Here is a 21,190-nt window from a genome sequence, read left to right on the forward strand (position 1 = left end):
TGTGTAGAGAGAGGGTTCTTGTAGCACTCATTTTTAAAACTCTACTTTATTTGGGGTGGTCAGGCCTGTATCTCTCTTCCAACCTCCCAACCCTATGTAGGAAAGAGGCTAGTGGGGAGAGGTCACACAGGCCCCTTTATTTCTCCAGGCTGTTTGGAGTGGATGAGTCTTTAGGGGATATACCTACCTCCATTAACAGCAAACCAGCCAGCAGTCTCCTTCATGCCCCTGCACCCCAAACCATTTCTCTCTGTCTGCTCTAAACCACCATCCATCTCTTGGGTCTCTCCAGACTGCTACAGATCACACACCAACACAGCACACCAAACCTTCTCTTTCTGGGCTCTCATTTATATCCCCAGAGCCCTAGACTGCTGCCCTCCCCATGCCACAGGAGGCAAGAGGTAGGCCGTTACCAGCTGGTAAAAGCCAACCTCCATACAAGCCAATTAGCAACTTCAGACCAACGACAGCCCCACTAAAATCCCACACTTGGGATTAAAACAAAAACATTTATGTAACATAACTGAGTTTACGAAAAAAACAAAACTTCCATTACACGTTCTGTACAGGCAGGGCTGTAGAAACAGGACCTTGTTTGTTGTTGGTGGTGGTGGTGATGGGCGAGGATGTAGTTCAACCAGTAGAGCCTTTGTCTGGCATGTCCAATGCCCTGGATTTTTATCCCAGGACTGCATGAAACCACACATTGTGGCACATGCTTGTAATCCCAGGCCTTGGGGAGCGAAGGCAAAGAATCAGGGTGCGTGTGAGGTTACCTTCAGTTACTTAGAGTTCAAGGCCAGCCTTGGCTACAAAAGACCCTGCCCAAAACAATAATGATAATGATGGTGATGATCGCAATAGTAATGCCAGTGTCTGGTCACTGCAGCCCAGCGTGGTCTTAATTTTGCAGGTTCCCCCACCCCATGCCAGCAACTGTACAGTTTTTATGGCGGCTTCTGTCACTGCTTTCTAATTGGCTAGAGACCAAGGTATCCTTGTTTTGTAACCTGCTACCTCCCCAGTTCCCACTATTTCTGTCCCCAGTGACGTCATGTGCCTCTAGATGGCGAAAGAAGCTGCTGAATTGTCCCTATGTCCTTGGGCTCCAGCTCACGCCCGCCTACCACACTTGTTTGTGAAAGTGACAGTTGATGACATGAATGGGTGAATGAATGAAGGTACAATTACCTCCCTCTGTCCCCAGCTTGATGGTCCCCCAGGCAGCTCTTCCTCGATTGATATCCACATCCATCCTCCCACAGAGGAGAGTCTCCGCCAGGCATCGAGCACAGCCCGCCAACACAGACAGAGAAGTGGGCCTGCCACCTGCCGCCCCAGCTCAGAATTCCTGGGAACCAGCCCTGCTCAGCAGAAGTCCAGATTGGAGAGGAGGCAGGGCGCTTATGAGACCCAGTGTTTATCACGTGGCCTTCCCCGTGGCTGCTGCCCACCTGTGCCTCTTCCTATAGAAAAACATGGTGAGACAGAGAAACAGGACAGAGGTGGGGACAAGCTGGATGGTCACAGCCTTGTGTCTATCCCTGCCTTCTGGAGCAAGAATCCTTCTGATTTAGGGCCTTAGTTTGGCTATTTTTGCTGGGCAGAACTGACGTGTGGGTGCAGGGCTCTCTCTCTCTCTCTCTCTCTCTCTCTCTCTCACACACACACACACACACACCAAAAAAATATATAGACTTTCAGCACAGATAATGCTGTCAGCCACTCCAACCTCCACTGGAAACTTGACTCTGTCATTTCTTGGCTTTGTGACCTTGAACACACTCCTCAGTAGCCTCTCTGTCCCTCATCTTCCCCATCTGTCACAGCAAGCTCTGAGAGGGCATCGATGAATCACCAGCACAGCCACTGGCAGGGAGGAACAGCTTAGGGAATGTCCCCATTAATAACTGGGTTCCGTGGTGGCCAAACCTCTGAAGCTAAGCATACCACCTTCCCTTCCCAGCATTCAAAGCAGAGGGCCAAAATCACGTCCGGGGCTCTCATTTGATGGACATATTAGCCCTCAGAGTGCCCAGCTTTTTTGAGCCTGGGATCCCTCTGTAGAAGCCTTCTTGTGACCTCTCCAAAGCCAGACAGAAAACATGAGGGCAGAGGATATATCAGGGTGTGTTCACACTTGACATATCCTGAATTCACATCTGTATGCAGCTTCCTTTACCCGCAGCATCTCCCTCCCCCACACTCCAACTTCAGTGTCCAGCAACTTCCTAGAAGAGGTGAGGCCTGGGGCTCTGCATTTCTAACCAAGTCCTCACCAGGTCCCAGTGGCTCAGGCAACAAATATTGCAAGGCATTTAGCACGACCCCATTTTGTAAGGATAAAAGATATGCCACAGGGGGCTGGAGAGATGGCTCAGAGGTTAGCACCACTGGCTGCCCTTCCAGAGGTCCAGAGTTCAATTCCCAGCAACCACATGGTGGCTCACAACCATCTATAATGAGATCCGGTGCCCTCTTCTGGCAAGCAGGTGTGCATGCAGACGGAACATTGTACACATAATAAATAAATTTTTTTTTTTTTAAGAGACACTACAGAATAAACTCTCAGCTGTAATGCTCCTCCATGAATGGGAAGACAGCCCGAGCATCTCAAACACTCCTGGAAAGTCTGGCTTTTACAGTAACCTTCACTGTTGTGTTTAAGAAAAATAATCACAATACTTAGCTGACAGGAGAGATGCCATGATCAAGAAAATGGCTTTCCCAGGGCGAGGCTCATCCATTGTGTGCTGACCCCTATGATTTCCCCAAGTGTGGGGAACGAGGTTGCATCATTTGTGGTGGTGAACTTTGTTCACACTTTCCCAGGGGCAGGGAACAGAAAAGAAAGAAAGAATAACAAAAGCCTAGTTGCGATGGTCCAGACAGACATTTTCAGACTGCATGGTGCCTTTATTGATGGTGCTGGGCACCTTGGCTCACTTCCTTGCCTTCTCTGGTCCCCAGAGCATTATAACAGGTTGGCTAAGGACGGCCTCTCCGGATGAGGGGTGTTGGAGCTGGTGTTTCTGCTGCCTGGCCTTCTGCTGTGGTTGGCATGGTTGTTAATGAGGGTAGGTGAGCACCGGGTCTGGGCTGGGCCCTGCACAGGCATTCTGTTCTGTCACTGTGCCTACTCTCCAGATTAGATAAGACTCAGAACTGACACGTAGGTAAGGCTCGGGTGGTTCTCCACCTGACTGAAAATCCCTTCTTGCTTGGTTCATTGTCCACCTTTCAGTCTCTGCTCCAGAGTTACTGTCTGTATACGTTAACAACACAACCCCTGCCCCAGCCCTGCTCCTTGCTCAAAGGACAAAGTCGTGTTTGCCGGCTTAATTGCATATACCCCCTTTCCCACTCGGCTCTATGTAGGTAAGGACCATTCTTACTGTTTTGTCTCTCGGGTCTAGCCTGTGCCTCTTCAGGGGGTGAAAAATGAAGTCTCCAATTCCTAAGACACTTCCCTCATCTCAGCACACAGGAATGGCCTGCTGACCCTCCCTGTCTTGACTTCCTTGTGTGGAGTCCTAATTAGGTCCCTCTTGGTGCAGAAGGGGGAAGCTGGGCACGGTGCCCAATGGCCTGTCTGAGTGAAAGGAGCAGGCAAGTACAGTTGGAAGAGCCCTTGGTTTGAATCTCACAATTTGCCACTCTCTTCTTGCACTGGGCCTGGCCACCATTCTTTGGGAGCCCTAGAGTTTAAGGCAAGAACTTTCCATCTAAACGTGAACACCATCAGGCAGTGTACAGGCTGCAGATGTGGAGAGCATCTGAAGCCATGCAAGGAGCTTTGGAAAAATCAATTTCAACAGGAAAAAAAAGCAGAGCCAAAGGAAAACGAGCAAAGAAACAACAGTATATACGGCCAGCTACCTGAAGTGAAAATAAAGGTGCTGTACATAGTGTTCAAAGAAAGAAAAAAGAGAGAGAGAGAGGAGAACTTTCACCTTTCCCTGGCAGGGCTTCCTGGGCTTCAGGGCCTTTGCACTTATTGTTCATTCTAGCGGGGTGCTTTCCTCGTATCTTATCATTTCGATCCCCTTTCAAAGGTCACTTTTTCAGAGAACCTTTGACTCCTTCCAGCCAATATGACTTTCCAGACCCTGTTGGTTTCTTCCATTTCTCCTAGTACAAACAATGTCTTTCACTGCCTGTAAGATCTCAGAGTGTGGAGACCCTAGCTCTTCTGCTTCGCATTGTGTCTGTAAGCTTAGGATAGGGTTTGGCTGATTGTGGGTTCCTGGTAATTTGTCAAATGAATGGTCCTTCTTTCTTTCTTCTAGAAACAGAAACACTGAGATGGGAAGGAATACGCTGCAGGTTATTTTTTTTTAAGATTTATTTATTGTGTATACAGTGCTCTGCCTACATGTACCCCTGCACTCCAGAAGAGGGCATTAGATCACATTATAGATGGTCATGAGCCACCATTTGGCTGCTGGGAATTGAACTCAGGACCTCTGGAAGAACAGTTAGCGCTCCTAACCTCTGAGCCATCTTTCCAGCCCAATGCTGCAGGTTATTTTTTTAATAATTTATTTATTTGTATTTTGTGTTCATCGGTGATTTGCCTGCATGTATGTTTGTATGAGGGTGTCAGATCTCCTGGAACAGGAGTTACAGACAGTTGGGAACTGCCCTGTGGGTGCTGGGAATTGAACCTGCGTCCTCTGGAAGATCATCCAGTGCTCTTAACTGCTGAGCCATCTCTCCAGCCCCGCTGCAGGTTATTAATTAATATCAGAATCTAGAATAGAAAGCGTCCAATGTTAAGTGGACTAGGGCTGATTTTAGTCAGCTGACCGCAACCTTGAGGTGGCCAGGTCTTTCCTCTAAGGCCTCAGTTTCTCCACTGGAAATGACTGCTAAAATAAAGTAATCATGACCACCACATAATAGCCCATTTCTAGAGTTAGCACCTCTAAATCAGCACCTCTCATCACCAAAAATATCTGTGGTGCAGCATCCATATTCCAGAGACACAGGTAAATCGCCCCGAAAGCCGCAGAAGGAGAAAACTACAACACCCATGATGCTTCATGCTGCGTCTGCGCAGGGTGACCAGCCTGTGAGCCCCTCGCGCCACCTAGCGGCTGCCTGGAGAAGCGCTCCGCTCGGATCCCCGAGGGGCGGGGGACCCGCGGCGCACGCAGTCGGGATATTCGGCTGCAGCCACGAAGCCGGGGGCCAAGAGCCGGAGCAGGAGCGGCGTCCGGGATCGCAGCCCGCCGGGCCCGCCGCAGCCATGGGCAACCGCGGCATGGAAGATCTCATCCCGCTGGTTAACCGGCTCCAGGACGCCTTCTCCGCCATCGGCCAGAACGCGGACCTCGACCTGCCGCAGATCGCCGTGGTAGGCGGTCAGAGCGCCGGCAAGAGCTCGGTGCTGGAGAATTTCGTGGGCAGGTAGGAGCGGCGCGGACTCACGCGCCCCAGTTCCCCGGGTCCCCGCCCCGGGCTCCGACGGGCTGGGTGCTGCTTCAGCGGACCGAGCGCCCCCGCCCCCCATTCGAGTCCTGGGGTCCTCAGCGCCCCCGCCAGCCCACAGACATCGGTGGAGTCCCCCCCCACTCACGCCCCCTCCTTCACCCCATCCTCCACAGAGCGACCCGGGCTGTCCTTGATCCCCACCACCCGCACTGAGGGGGCCGCATTACTCAGCGCCTCGCTGAGAGCTGACAGCACCCGGAGGGCACTCTCCCCCTTCTAGGCTCCGTGGAACCGGCTCTGCCCCCGTGGGAATTCCTGGTCGTGACAGGGGACAGCTCCCTCCCCCAGTCCTTATAAAAGGACACAGCCCCGTAGGCACTGGGGACCAGGCATAGCCTCCCCCTCCCCGCACACGCACGCGCGCGCTCACACACCACACACACACACACACGCACAGACACACACACATAGGGACACACGCACACACGCACACACACCTCTGCGGCTCCCGCCGCCATCCGTGCGCAGCGCGGCGGAGGGGGAGGCGCGGGCTGCGGTGCTAGGAAGGGAAGGGGGGAGGAGAAGCGGCTTGTGAGCCTCTCCCCGGCAGCCGGCCCCTGGCTTCGCCGCCCCCTGGGAGGGGGATGCCTGACATCCTCCCCTGGCCTGGCAGAAGGGCTGTGATGGAGAGAAAAGGCGGCAGAGGGCAGAGATGACTAAGTCCAGGAGGCTGGATGGCGGGGCGGGGACGGGGGTGGGGGTGGGGGGGAGGTGAGCCATTGCAGAACCTAATCCTCCTCCGGCCTCTGATCCCACAAGGCGCTGGGAAGGCCAGGTGGCAGAGTGGGGGGCAGTCTCAGAGACAAAGGGTGTCCGACTTAGGGGCTCAGGCAGGGTCGTGACACCCTCTTCCCAGGCTCCCTTGGAGCAAGGGAGGACAGAGGTGGCATTTCTGGTTCTTAGAAAGAGCTCAGGTGCGTGAAGGGGAGGGGGCTGCCAGGCCGAGGAAGACACTGGAGAATTGCCCTTGACCCCTCACCGGCGTGACTCCCTCTCATCTTTCTAGAAAGTCTCGCTTTCTTGCAATGACCTTCATGGCTAAGGAGATGATTGGCATGAGGGAGAGTGAAGCAGCGGCCCCCCCTTCCAGAGGAAGGAGAGTTCTGTGGGGTGACAGCTGGGCCTAAGGCAGGTTCTGGAAAACCTTGGGCAAGTCACTTGCCTTTACTAAACCTCGGTGTAGTATGGACAGACTGGCTGGCTGATGCCACACGTCCCAAGAAGCCACTGCAAACCCCCACCCTGGGGATAGGAAAAGGACCTGAGTAGAACCATGTATTCATGGGATGTGGACATGCCACAGTGGACGTGGAACTGGAGAGAGAAGCAGCTGTCTCTGGATCATGTGACCCCAGAGCTGCAGATACAGACCAGAAACCATATAGATGAGCCCCTTCCCAGGGGTTCAGCAGTCACGGCTTGTTGGGCTGTGGCGGCCTGCAGAGAGTGGCATGCAAGGGTGCCCAGCACTTTTCAGTGAGTGTGTAAACCATAGTTCCATCTCTCTCCCCCTGAGCATTTGCCAGACTATGTGCTCTGGTGAGGGGTGCGGACTGGGGAACACCACAGAGCTCCCTACCCCCATTGCCTCGCAGCCCCTGGGAAGGGGACACAGTGGTGTTCACCCTATAGATGGCCAAGTGAACTTAACTGCTTTTCTCAAGGTCACATATTTAGAAAGGGTGATACCTGCCAGACTCCATCTTGAGCCTGCATTGGTCATGGGGACTGACTGAAGTGTGGACCTCTGGATTCCCGTCTGAAGGATGGGGACCCTGGGAGCTTACCTTGACCTCCTAAAATGGTACAGAAGCCATTCACTGAACCCATCGAAGAGAGTCGTTGAGAGTCTGTTAGACTGGGAACCTCTCCGTGGCCCTCGTGCCCTCTTGCAGTGCAGCAGGCTGGCCCAGACAGTCACAGCTGTTTACCTGTCAAGGGGCAGAACAGGACCTGGACTCTGCCCTTTGAACCCCAATGCCCTTGGCCACAGTCTGGCCAGGAGGACAGAAAAGAGCATCTAGATGCAGGTCTGGGGCAGAGGAGGAGGACTGCTCCCAAATCTGAGGAGCAAGTGGGAAGCAGTGTTGAGCCCTAAAAGCTAATGGGGAGGCCAGGGCTGGGAGGCTAGGGCGGGGTTAGATTCCAGCCAGCCCTACCTGTGCCCTCATGGATGCTGGACCTCTCCACCTAGCTCTGGGTCCCCAGACCGGTGAACATGGTAACAACAGCTCTTTCTCCTGGGGCTTCCAGAGCACCAATCCCCCATGGGGAGGAAGTGAAAAACTCCCCAGAGGAAAAACTAACCCAGGCCAGCCAGGCTCCCAGGCACCCAGGAGGACCCGGTGTCAGCGCCGCAATGGAGGTGACCCAGCAGCTGTCCAGGACCCTGCTAGCACTTGTTTGGGTCTCTGCTCTTTCTTTCACCATCCTGTTACAGATGTGGGAGACCGCGGCCAGCTCCTTCAGTCCTTTAGCAGTCATTCTTGGAGGGTCCACGGTGGTCACGCTAGAGGGTCTTGGGTGAGGGTGAAGCTGGGCATTCCAGAGGGAGAATTCCAAAGACATGGTCAATCTCCTGGAGGGAACAGGGCTGTGGTCCACACAGGGGGCTTAGAGGAAGGTCACACCTAGGAGAAGCAAGCGGTGCCAGGTCGTGTGAGGAGCTGGAGGAAAATCCCAGGCCCGGGAACCGCAAATGCAAAGGGCCTGGGGCAGGAAAGAATCAGTTTAAAACACAGACAGGAACCACTATGGCTGGCACTTGCCCAGGCAGGAGCGATGGGACAGGCATATACAGGGCCTCCGTCTGTGAGGAGACTGGGCTTGTTTTCATTATCCTTGGAGGCTCCTGAGTGGTGGGACGACTTAAGATGATTCTGACAAATGTGTGATGGGAAGGAAGTAAGAGACAGGACAAAGGAGGCTTCTCTGGAGATGGCCAAGAATGTGGGTTTAGGTCTGTCTGGGGCCAGGTCCCACTGGCTGGTAGACAGGAGAGGGAGTTGGGGGGCTGAGAAGGAATCAAGGGTGACTTCTGGGTCAGGGCTGATGGTAGTGGTGCAGTCAGGGGAGCCTGGGAGGAGTGACCTGAGGGACCAGTGGGGTGCTGGGTCGTTTCGAGGCAGCAGGGAGTCAGTCTTGAGCCAGAGATGCCCTAGACATCTCCTGGTGGTGTGGAGCTGGGGGCAAGGCACACAGGAAATATGAATTTGGAAGCTCTTACTGTAGACATGGGATTTGGTTCCGTGAGAGTAGATGAGATCATACCGGGTAATGCAGCTGGAGGAGCATCTGTGGTCTGTGGACCCCATGGCTCTCTAGCATTTCCTGGTGGCCTCAGCACTCTCTCTGCTGCACTGTGGGGCCACCTACGGGCCCTGTCCCCCAGCATTCCTCCAGGCTAGCATGGCAGGTTTGCACTTGTCTTCTGCCCTCAGCCAAGGGGTTGGGGGAGAAACAGTGAGAGAGCAACTGCAACAGCCCCATGTGGTCTCCTCTGCCCCTGGCTATTATTTTCACATCTGTAAAATGGGTACAGTAACAGCATGTCCTCTGTGAGACCTTGTTGAGGGTTGAGAAGACACAGAGGGAGCAGGGATGTGTCTTCTCCATCTGGGTGGGGCAGGGGTGGTAAGTAAGCTCCTGCCCTATCCCAACAGCCACGCAGGGAGAGGTAATGATTGCTCCCCAGCTCCACAGCTTTGGCCTCCATTGCCCTTGTCTGCATTGATCTCCATATCCTACGGGAGCCTTCCCACCCTTCAAATGTTAAGTTCATTCTTTCTCTGATCACCTTCTTAGTGAGCCCATTTCTCAGAGTTGGAGACCGAAGCTGAGAAGAGTCAGACATCTGAGACAAGGAGACCCTAGCTTGGGGTGGACAGAGAAAAGGGACATGTCCTGGGCTCCCCCTGAGGAAGTGGCGTTAAGGCTGACCTAGATTAAGACTAGGTAGGACAGAGAAGCTGGAGGAGGGGATGAGCCATGCCAGGTGTGGGGAGAAGCTGGAGGAAGACGGAGTCACTGGCCTCTCCCCCCCCCCCCCCCCCCCCCATGGTCTCCTGAGAGCTCTGTGTGGAGCTCACCACTGGGGCTGGACATCTTCCCCCCTCCCCACCAGCAGTCCTGGTGGACCAGAGAACTAAGGATGAAAGGCGACCCTGGCAGACGGCATTTGATCCCGGCGCCAGGAGAGTAGAGTTTCCTGGGCTTGGCTGGGGTCAGAGGGTGGGAACCCTGGCTCTCTCAGCTTGGGTAGTGAGTATCCAGGTAGGGCATCGGTGCAGAACGCCAGGTGTGGGCACGGTGCTGACAGGCGTGGGCAGGAGCAGAGCAGAGGCCCACGTGCCATATGTCCAAGGATTGCTGTTATAAATCAGGGCGAGGAACCGCCGAAGGCAGTACAGTCTGCCCTTGGCAAACCCACCTCGAGTGGGGACAGGAGGCCCCTCACTCAGGCTGCCCTGACCCCTCTCATCCCATCTTGTACCACACAGATGTACACATGTAAACTCTCTTACTTTCACATGTAAACTCTCTAACTGTCATATTATCTATGGCTCCAGAAAGGCTCTCTCTCTTGGCAACCCCTAAAATGAGGGCCATTTTCCCCTGGACCCTGGAGGTCTTTACTCATAGGCATAATGATGTCAGCTCAAGATGGGTGGGCTGTTTCCCACGCCTAAGGACAGCACTGATCATTGTCTTTGCAGAATCAATAGCCAGTGGCAGGAAAAGTGGATTCTCATTGCAGGCGTTCAGAATAGCTCAGAGAAGGGAGTAGTCCTGCCTGAAGCCACACAGCAGTTGAATCAAAGATAGGAGAAGAACGAACAGGTCCCCGGCTTCTAGGCAAGGCATTCTCACATGCCTGCTCATACTCAACCCCCAACCCCTGCTCCATCCTCTTTCTGGGTGTCTCTGTGACTCTTACCCCTTCTAAGATAGAAGTCTGGGGACCAAGAAAGCTTAGGAGGCTTGGAATTTCTACAGGAGATAAGGAAATGGGCTATTTGTCTTGGACAGTGCTTAGGGCAGATTCCTAAGTGCTAGATGCCCAGTGTCCTGGACAGAGGCCCCAGGACCAGCTTCCCCAGCCAACACATTCAGAGTTCAGTCCCCAAGCCCCATAATGTGAGCCACCACGCCAGCCACCTGTCACCTCCCTCAGCCTAGCCTTGGCCTACCAGCAGGGAACAGGCGCTCCCCTCCTCCTAATCTCTCCTATTCTAAGCCTTCTTTGGACCCTGTCCCCTCAAAACTGAGCCCCAGGTCCCCAGTTGAGCCCTGGTGGTCACATGCTGGTCTCCAACTAGGTGGCAGTTCATGGAGGAAATGGGGTAAGGAGTCTCTGACACAGTTTGTCTTCTCTGCTCTCTGCCCCCATCTTCTCCCACTGACTCTGACCTCCAAGTCTCACCAGCCTACCCCAACTCCAGATGCCCTCCCTGATGCCTGGTGTCATTGTCCTGACCCTGTTGCACTTTCGGGGTGGAGCTCAAAGCATAGAAGAAAGGAGGCTGGGAGTCTGGGAACGCTAACCCTACCCCTAACACTATGGAGACAGAAGATACAGCGTCTGTTTAGTGCCTCTCCATTCTCCTATTGCCCAGACGCCCTGCACCTGCTCTTAGAGGGGCAAGGAGGCAAGAACCAGAGCAGGGAAGGACACCTCAGTAGGCAGGACTCTCACCTGCCTGAGTCCCCAGCACTCAGCAGAGAACACTGAGCTAGAGGAAGGCAGGAGCGCCCCCAGTGGGCACCCTGGGTTAGGTCCTCCACAGCCAGGCTTTCCACAGCCAGGCTCTCCCCACATCATCTCAAGGGTCCCAGAACTTGGCTGCTGTGCTGAGTTCCGGTTCACTGCTGGGGAAACTGAGGCTCTGAGCAGGGACACACTTCTGGAAGGGAAGTTAAAGAAAATACCAATCCAAAAGCATCTGTACAGGTATCCTGGGAGATGGCCCTGATGGCTTGTAGGAGCTGAGGGTCATGTGACTTCTGCCCTCTGAGCCTTAATTTTTTTTCCCCCTGGTGCTATGCCAGTTAGCCAGGATGACAGATTCTTAAACAGCCTCATTGCTGTGTGATTTATGTACCATAAAACCTCCCCGTTTAAAGTGCACAATTCAATGATTTTTAGTGTATTTACAGAGTTCTGCAAATATCCTCATAAACTAATTTTAGAACATTTGCATCACCCCCAAAAGAAAGCTCAGGATTCGGCAGATTTCAGGGCCTCTGTTGGAGGAGGCTGGCTACAGTCAGCAGCCACCGGTGCTACCCATGCTTGCGGGGGGTGTCTCAGGGCCAGGACGACAGTCAGGTTTTACCTCACAGAGGCCCACCTGCCTCTGCCTCCTAAGTGCTGGGATTAAAGGTGTGTGCCACCATCACCTGGCTAAAATCTTAATTCTTTAATCAGGTGGAGAAAGGGAAACAATTTCCGTTTTGAAAACATAACTTCCTAGTGTAATCAACACAGAGGAAAGGAAAGGAGGAAGGGAAGGATTGAGGAAGAGAGGAAGGAAGGGAGGAGGCATGAATGGAAAGACATGGGAAGGAACGGGATGGGGACCAGGAAGGGTGAACATTCCTTTGAGGGGTCCCACCCCATCACCAACTTGCACGGTGACCTTGTACAACAATTTCCTTTGTGTGGTTCCGTGTCCTCTGCCATGCAGTGAGCTGTGGAAGAGTTCCTCACCCAACCTCAGTGTTCCCAACATGGTGTCCAAGTGCCCGTCCCATGCGCACTCAGCCTGGACACTGTGACATGGAGGCAGGTCCCACCCGGTCCCTGCTCCGGGACTGTTCTCACATGAAGGGAGGCCAGGCTGGACTGCCCTGAAATGTTCGTCAGGGTGATATTTAAAAGCTGCAGCGTGTGGGCTGCCTCAAGCCTCCTAGGTCTCCTGGGGCCCCGGGAACAGAGAAGGACTTGTTGCCTGCACCAGCCTCACCTACACCCCGTGTGTTTCTTGGCTGACAAAAATCTCTGCCCATCGCTCCAGATCACCTTGGAGCACGGCCAGCCCTGCTTGCCACTTTCAGGAGCTCCATTTATCCTGAGATCCCTCTTGCTCTTCCAGGCCACCCCTTACTCTTCTGGCCAGGCTGGAAACCCACCTTCTACCTCCCTCCCTGGCTGACCACCCATGCGCTCTTAATAGCTGTCCCTCGTTCAGCTTTTACCTCCAGGAAACCCCAGAGGCATCCATTGCGCTGGTGAGAAGGAAGCACAGAGAGGGATGGTGACTTGTCCACATCCCAAAAGTGACAGTGTGAGACCTGTCTCCTGTCGGAGCCCAGCAAACACAAGACAGAAGAATGCTCACCTGTCAAATCAGACAAGTTATCTCTTGTCATCATTTACACCCAAGCAGCGCCTGGAAGTCAGGACACTCTGGCCCCAGGCCTCAGGGCTGGAGTAGAGTGGAGGTCACTCCTGAGGTGGTGTTTCTTGCCTCTCTGGCAAGTGCCGATTTAGTGAGCAAGTAGGTGGTGCTGGAGGTCTTGAGAGGCGTCTGTTTTGTCCCTTCTGTGCCTCAGGTTTGAAGGTGGCTCTGCAGATGGCAAAGCAAGGCCTCCCTGTGAAACCACCATCTGCTCGAAATGAGTGGGAGAGCTGGCAGGCCACCAGCTGCCCTCCCATGCTGGGCTCAGCGCTGGCCTCTGGTGCTAAGGAGCCTGCATACTTTCTCTAGACACCTGCTCTGCTGTCCCTTGGCCTGAACAGGAGGTGCAATGGTGGCTCTGACCGGAGGTTGGGTCAGAGATGCTGGCCCTTTACAGAGAGTTATAGCAGGACAGTGTGTCCAAGAAGCAGGAAAGAGCCACAGAGCCATTCCTTCTAGTGTCTCTGAATGAAGCACCTAGTATGTGTCAGGTTCTGTGTCTGCAGATGGGGACCTCCTGTTCCTGTCTGCTGTCTGTCCAGGTGTGAGGCTTCCTGGGTCCTGTCTCCTTCAGCCACTCTCCATTGCTATGTGTCCTCACAGATCCTTGACCTCTCTGGGCTTCAGTCCTACCTTCCGGACAGTGATGGGGGAGTTCTCTCTATTCCCCTGTTTTCCTTGTTTTCATCTTAGTACCTAGAGGAGGTGAGGCAGAGGTTTCTGTGGGGTTTCAGATTTCTTGCTAAAACTTGGGGATATTCCTACAGGAGGCTGAAAATGAGAGACCTTTGGTAGCTCCTGTGGGCTCCATGTCCTGGGCATGGGCTCAGTCTTTCTGCTGAGAGGCCCCCACAAACCCTGTAAAACCATGCATGACATTCTGCCATAGCTGAGCACAAATTGACTCAGGGTGAAGGAATGAGTCCAAGGGCACTAGGCAAGGGAAAGGCGGGGATGGGATTTGAACCCATGGCTTCTGCCTAGCACTGTCTCTTAATTACTAAGACAAGCAGGCTGTAGTGAAAGAAAACATGACAATCAGACAGGATCTTGTTGATTAGTGGCCTATCCTTGGAGATTTGAATGTGGCCCATTAAGGAACCAGCACTTTTAACAGGCTGCCGCATGGGTTCTGACAGAGGCTGAGCGGGCCTCACTTAGAAAGCCTGGGCTCCTGACGTCTACCTGGCCCTCTGAAAGCTTGGTCTTGGCCTCTGTTGCTTAGAGGCTTCAGCTCTGAGGCAGCTACTAGGCCACACCCTAAGCAGCCATCAACCTCCTCAGGTGAACCTTGGAATCCCTACACTCTTCATGGCTCTCCAGAGCCCTCTGTCGTCAGGTGTACAGGCCTGGCTGGGCACATCTGCTCATGGGGAGGCCTCTCAAGGAATAACTTCAGGGAGGGTCCACATCTCTACATGGGGAGGGCTCTCTATGGGGAGTCCGTCCTTTCCAGCCCCTCCTGCAGTTTCCACAGCAACTGCTGTTGCCATGGTTTTGCTTGGCAAGCAGCTGGTGAGGAAGAGGGTGGACCCAAGGCCCCTACACCCACCAAAACCACTGCAAAAACAAGTGTGCTGCCTCCACAATCCTGGAAACCCCGAAGAGAGGGATGGCCCTCCCCCAAGGAATCGCTGAGGAAAGGCTGGGACCGTGAGGCAGGAAGTCCCCCTGGGCTGAGACTCCTTCCCTCCCTGGCCTGCCTGGCCAGCTCTGTCCTGCCACAGGCTGCACTGTGTGATCTGTTTACTTGTCTGTCTCCACCGCACTGTGAGAGCCTTGGGTGGGGAGCTGGGTGACTCATCTCGCATCCCCACGGCCCAGCACAGGGCCTGGCACAGATCAGAGTCAATTCAATTATATAAAAAGCTAAGTCTGGCTTCTTGGGTTTAGGGGGTGGCACAGAGGGACAGAGGATGTTTCTAGCCTCTTGGGTCCAACAGACACTTGGGTTTGAATGCTAGACCTGGGGCTGGAGTATACAGCTCAATGGTAGAGTACTTGCCTATCATGTAGGAGGCTATAGTTTTGAAGTCCAGCACCGGAGAACAAAAGAAACAGCAAGAAGACCCAAATCACACCAAAACCCAAATGAATAAAACAAAACTCAGGGGAAGCAAGGCTGTGCTGTGTGACCTTGAGTGAATCACTGTCACTTCCCCTCTCTGATCCGCCCTTGTCTCGTCCATAAAGTGAGAATCTCTGCTGACTTAGGGATCCTCTTAGAATGCACTGAGTACGGCGTGAATACTGGTATGAGCACAATATATAGTGGTGGACGGAAAATGCCCGCCCTGCCCTTTTGTAGATTAGCATAGCAAGAAGGAAACACATTTGCTTGGTACCTAGAAAGGCTTAATGCATGCCAAGTTTCCCTCTCCTTTCCCAGGCCAGTGGCCCGCTACTCCCAGCAGCCTCTGCTTTTCTAGAGGTGGCACAGGAGAGGGCCCCAAGAGGGGGGCCTTGAACCTGAGACCCATGAGCCTGTCGGTTCTCCTAGAACCCTTTGGCCCTGAGCCTGGAGTGCAGGAAGTGTTGTGAGCTGAGTCTGTGTATTGGTCTCCTCGGAGTCTCCCTGGATCTCTTCCAGGGGGATGGCTGGCTGGATCAGTACAGCCCCTCAGGCTCTGGTCTGCTTCCTCATTTCCTGGGTTCTGGAGGATCCCATGCCAGCTAATTCTGACAGGCTGGTTCCTGGAGAGGCCTCCACCCTCCAGCCAGCCTGTGGAAGAGTCATGGGTTGGGGAATTGAGAAGAGCTGACAGACAAAAGGACAGCTGAAGCTGACATCAGCACAAGCAAATGTTGGGTATGGACTATCAGGTCTCAGGACAGGGATGACTTTGGGGCCCCTCTGCAATCCCATGGAGGAGGCTGAGTGCATGATGTCTGAAGGTCAGGAGCTTTCCTGGAGCTAGCTCAGGGTTTCCTCTGCTATGTCATGCCACCTGAGGTAGCATCGCTGAGGCTGTTTCTCCATCTGTGAAGTGGGGACAGTAACTGCGTCCCCCTCCCAGGGTTACTTTCTGGAGCCCATGAGCTGCTGCCCACAAAGCAGCTGGCATGTAGCAGGCACCAAAGAAGGCTGAGTTCTGTTCCTCGCCTCCTCTGGGCTGCGTCTGCCTCCTCTTCAGCTCTAGCCAGATGGGGCCTGGGGAAGAGGAACTGAGCCACTCCTTGCCCAGAGGGGCAGAGAGGAGGGCAGATCTGCTCAGGTTTTGCTGAGATATAACTGGCCACTAGTCACTTGGGCTACCCTGTGCTACATTCCCTCCCGGGCAGAATAACAGTGGCCGCGATGGGGGCAGGGATTTTCTATTGGCTCAGAACCAACATGGTATATATTTGAGGGAGTTCTGGGTAGTGGCTGGTCTAGTAGTTGGTGACCTGGAGCCGTGACTCAGGGGAGCCCTTCCTCAGTGATTTAATGTTCTCAGTAAGATGCTGTGTCTCCCAGCAGCTGCCCTCAGATTTGACCCTCTTCTGACCCCCAACTCATTGCAGGGACTTCTTGCCCCGAGGATCTGGCATCGTCACCCGGCGTCCCCTGGTTCTGCAGCTGGTTAATTCTACCACAGGTTCGTGTCCTCCATCAGCAGCCAGGCGTGGTCCTTCCCCAGTGTGTGAGGTCCAGCCTTAGCTACTGAAGCTGTTTGCCCAGTGACTTTAGGCAAGGTCATCCTCCCCTCCCTGGGCCTCCATCCCAGTCTAGACAGTGGATATAAAACTGTAAAATGGAGACAAGGACCGCTGTGTTTGGAGGTGAAGGGTGGATTGCGGGAGGATTCCACTCAGGGGCCTTCCCAGGTCTGATGCCTCCTCTCCTTCCCCTGCCGGCTTCCGGAACAGAATATGCCGAATTCCTGCACTGCAAAGGGAAGAAATTCACCGACTTCGAGGAGGTGCGCCTCGAGATCGAGGCTGAGACCGACCGGGTCACCGGCACCAACAAGGGCATTTCACCAGTGCCCATCAACCTGCGGGTGTACTCGCCCCACGGTGAGACCTGGCCCCACCTCCTCCTTCTGACTTCTTTGTCTAGCCACGCCCCTGGGCTAATTTTCCGGCCCCACATTTTTCATACTTGTTGAGCGCTGTGGTCCTCCAGTTCACTTACCTCAAGCAACACCTGCCTAACCCCGCCCACTTCTGACCGCACTCACTGATAGATGCTCTTTAAGCCAGACACTGTTCTTTAACTCCGCCCGCCTGACCACGCCCCCACCGCCCTCTTTGCCTCTCTGTGCAGTGCTGAACCTGACTCTAGTGGACCTGCCTGGAATGACCAAGGTCCCTGTTGGGGACCAACCTCCTGACATCGAGTTCCAGATCCGAGACATGCTTATGCAGTTCGTCACCAAGGAGAACTGTCTTATCCTGGCTGTGTCCCCTGCCAACTCCGACCTGGCCAACTCTGATGCCCTCAAGATCGCCAAGGAGGTGGACCCCCAGGGTAGGCTCCTGCCTGGCAGATGATGCACAAGTCCCAGCACTGGTGTACTTTCAGTTTAGGGGTGTCTCTGGAGGGTCTACGTAGAATAGCAGTGGGGTCAGACTTAACCTTTAAACTCACTTCAGCTGGGTGTAGTGGAGCCTCACCTGAACGTAGAAGGTCCAAGAATTGAGGGCAGCACTAGCTACTTGACAAGCTTGAGGGCAGCCTGGGTTACACGAGATCCCACCCCAAAAAGCTAAAAGGGGGGGGCTTCAAGGTGGCTCAGTGGGAGAAGGTTCTTGTTGCCAGTGACAACCTGAGTTTGACCCCTGGAATTATTGTGGAGAAAGGGGAGACCTGACCCCTGCAGTTGTCTTCTGACCTCCTCGTGTTTGTGGTGGCATGGGTGCACCCACACAAACAAACGAACAAGTAAGTAAGTAAATGTCATTTTTAAAAGCCCCACCCCAAAGAAACATTTCAGCCTGGTTGGGGATGTAGCTCAGGGCTAGGGTTCTTACCTAGCATGGTGTGGTTAAAACATCATTTTAGCCGGGCAGTGGTGGCGCATGCCTTTAATCCCAGCACTAGGGAGGCAGAGACAGGCAGATCTCTGAGTTTTAGGCCAGCCTGGTCTACAGAATGAGTTCCAGGACAGCCAGGACTACACAGACAAACCCTGTCTAAAAAAAAAAAATTAATAATTAGTAATAATAATATAATACAATAAAACATGATTTTGGCACCAGTATGGTAGTGCACAGTCAGGATCCCATCTCTCAGGAGGTGGAGGCACAAAGATTCTGAGTTCAAGGCCAGGCCAGGCTATATACCTCAGATTTTTTTACAAAATAATTTAGAAGTTATTTTATTAATATGGATGTTTTGCTGGCATGATGTTTGTGCACCATTGACTGCACAGAGGCCAGACGGCACTGGATCCCCTGAAACTGTTACAGACAGCTGTGAGATGCCGTGTGGGTGCTGGAAACTGAAGTGGGGTCTTTCGGAAGAGCAGCCAGTGCTCTTAAACCCAGAGCCCTCCGCCCAGCGTCGATATGTATCAAGTTTGAAGTCAGTCTGAGCTTCACCCAGATCCTCTCAAAGAAATGGCAACAACAGCAACATCATTTTGGCTGCTTTGGATGACCGAAGTGGGCGAGGGAGTGAACAGAGGACAAAGGGGGTGGTGCATGAAGTCCCCTGAGTGAGGGCTTGAGCCGCTGTGACAGTCCTCCCGCGGTCACTTCCCAGGTCAGCGCACCATTGGGGTCATCACCAAGCTGGACCTGATGGACGAGGGCACAGACGCTCGGGACGTGCTGGAGAATAAGCTGCTCCCTCTGCGCAGAGGTAGGCAGATGCTGCCCTGCCTTCCCCATCCACCTTCCCAGAACTGCCCTGCTTCCCGTCAACCTTCCAGGAAGGCTGGCTGCCCCTGACCTTGACCCTGTTCCACAGGCTATATTGGCGTGGTGAACCGGAGCCAGAAGGACATAGATGGCAAGAAGGATATCACGGCCGCCTTGGCTGCCGAGCGCAAATTCTTCCTCTCACACCCATCCTATCGCCACTTGGCTGACCGCATGGGCACACCCTACCTGCAGAAGGTCCTCAACCAGGTAGGGGAGCAGGCCAGACCAGGGCTTGGGAAAGAAAAATAACTTCAAGTACATTTTCTTGTTTGTTCATGTTTATTTTTTAATTTTTTATTTTATGTACATAAGTGTGAAGGTGTCATATCTCTTGGAATTGGCATTACAGACAGTTGTGAGCTGCCATGTGGGTGCTGGGAATTGAATCCAGGTCCTTTGGAAGAGCAGACAGTGCTCTTTACCACTGAGCCATCTCTACAGCCCCCATGTTTGTTGTTTGTTTGTTTTAGTTTTATTTTATATGTGTGGCTGCTTTGTCTGTGTCTGATGACAGAGGAAGTCAGAAGAGGGCATCAGATCCCCTGGAATTGGAATTACAGACTATTGAGAGCTGTCATGTGGGTGCTGGAATCAAACCTGGGTCCTGTTAACGGCGGAGCCATGTCTCCAGCCTGGTTTTCTCAGCAGATCTTAAGGGTGATCAACAGAGATTGGCATCCCTCAGTGCAGAACAACCTAGATCCAGAGAGGGGAAGTCGCTTGTCTCCATCCAACAGGGAGTTACGACAAGAATTTGCTGACCTTTCCTGCTGGGGACCTGGAAGGGGAGCCCCAGGACTCCTGGCATGTATAAAAGACCAGGATTTTGAGTGGACGGAGGGAGGCCCTGACTAGTGAGGATTACAGTGTATTCAGCTGGACATCTTGGCCCTTTTGCCGTGATCCAGAAACCACAAACATTCCAGAAGCGTCCCCAGCATGTTCCCCCTTCTACAGCGTGACTACCTTAGAGCCGGGTTCTAACCCCAGCTTTATCACTCACCGGCTGGGGCACTCCAACTCTCTGAGCTTCCACCGTTGCTTCTAAAAGGAGGAGGGGAGATAGGGGATAGGGGAACCTAACAGACTTAGGCACCTGAACTTGAGAATTACCTTTAGGTACGTGGAGCCCAGAGGATGCGAGGTGGGGTGTCCTTCAGCCTTCCCTGTCTAAACGCATTTGGGTTCTGGTATCTAAAAATATTCGATTGCTCAAAGTGAGGTAGCTTCAAGTATGGATCCAAATTCCCGGCTTCTGTCGGCAATTGAGTCATGGCATAGTAATTCCAGTAGCTCATCGCTGAGCACCTGTGTAGCCTACCCAATACAGCAGTGATGCTCAAGGGTTGTGGCCCCTTTGGGAGTTGAGTGACCCTTTCCCAGGGGTCACATAACAGAGATCCTGCATATCAGACACTTACAGTGCATATTCATAACAGTAGCAAAAATTACAATTGTGAGGTAGCAACAGACATAATCTTATGGTTGGGGTCACCACAACATGAGAAACTGTATTAAAGGGTTACAGCATTAGGAAGGTTGAGAACTCCTACAGCTCCTGGCCTGGTCCTTGACAGCTCTGTGCCTCACCCCATCCATCCGTTCCCCTGCCTGGGCCTGTGGGCATCTAGGGTTATGACCTTGGTTTTAACCTTTTTCTTACCCGCCGCGCCCAGCAACTGACCAACCACATCCGGGACACACTGCCGGGACTTCGGAACAAACTGCAGAGCCAGCTGCTGTCCATTGAGAAGGAGGTGGAAGAGTACAAGAACTTCCGACCTGATGACCCAGCACGCAAGACCAAGGCCCTGCTGCAGTAAGGCTCCTTCCTGGCCCCAGGCTCCAGGGCTGAACTACTCCAGCCCCTCCCACCGTCCAGGGCCCTGGGCCCTGCTCTGCCTCCTCAGGCCACGCCTCTCTCTCACACAGGATGGTCCAGCAGTTTGCAGTGGACTTTGAGAAGCGCATTGAGGGTTCTGGAGACCAGATCGACACTTACGAACTGTCAGGTGGAGCCCGCATTAACCGCATCTTTCATGAACGCTTCCCTTTTGAGCTGGTTAAGGTAGGGCAGGAGGAGGGAGGGCCCGTCTCTACCTCCTGGTGGCAGGGCTGACCCTGACCAGCCTTCTGTGTGTTCACCACAGATGGAGTTCGATGAGAAGGAACTCCGAAGAGAGATCAGCTATGCCATCAAGAACATTCACGGCATCAGGCATGTACAGGGATCGGGGTGGGGACCCCACTGTTAGGCAAAGGGGCAAGGGGCTTGAAGGAAGCTCCCTCAGGAAGGACCTGAGAGGCCTGGTCTGCAGTCCTGTCAACCCCATCTTTCTAGCTCCTAGCTCAACAGGCTCCAGCTAAGGGAGATGACTGGGAGGCCTGGGCTACCTACAGCCTGCAATCTGCTGGCCTCCTTGGCCGTCCCCAGGAGTATG

General features: G+C 53.6%; 1 protein-coding gene and 1 pseudogene across 15 annotated transcripts in view; both read left to right on the top strand.

The window, feature by feature from the left end:
- Window positions 1-2,684: 2,684 nt before the first annotated feature.
- Window positions 2,685-2,832, top strand: LOC129671812 (U1 spliceosomal RNA; annotated as a pseudogene).
- A 2,100-nt stretch (window positions 2,833-4,932) lies between these two features.
- The window catches only part of Dnm1 (dynamin 1), a 42,649-nt gene continuing 26,391 nt past the window's right edge, over window positions 4,933-21,190 (top strand). For 7 of the 15 annotated variants that reach the window (XM_055600859.1, XM_055600861.1, XM_055600872.1 and 4 more), the window contains exons 1-9: window positions 4,933-5,415; window positions 16,404-16,477; window positions 16,749-16,898; window positions 17,149-17,352; window positions 18,589-18,687; window positions 18,796-18,956; window positions 20,426-20,568; window positions 20,682-20,817; window positions 20,900-20,967. In XM_055600859.1, the coding sequence (XP_055456834.1) occupies window positions 5,039-5,415; window positions 16,404-16,477; window positions 16,749-16,898; window positions 17,149-17,352; window positions 18,589-18,687; window positions 18,796-18,956; window positions 20,426-20,568; window positions 20,682-20,817; window positions 20,900-20,967 (1,412 nt within the window). In that variant the 5' untranslated portion in view covers window positions 4,933-5,038. The remainder of the gene's footprint in view (window positions 5,416-16,403; window positions 16,478-16,748; window positions 16,899-17,148; window positions 17,353-18,588; window positions 18,688-18,795; window positions 18,957-20,425; window positions 20,569-20,681; window positions 20,818-20,899; window positions 20,968-21,190) is intronic. The other 8 variants (XR_008719377.1, XR_008719376.1, XM_055600867.1 and 5 more) reach the window with 2 other exon arrangements.

The sequence above is a fragment of the Psammomys obesus genome, unplaced genomic scaffold, assembly GCF_907164565.1.
Source record: "Psammomys obesus unplaced genomic scaffold, mPsaObe1.curated_primary_1811, whole genome shotgun sequence".
NCBI lineage: Eukaryota > Metazoa > Chordata > Mammalia > Rodentia > Muridae > Psammomys > Psammomys obesus.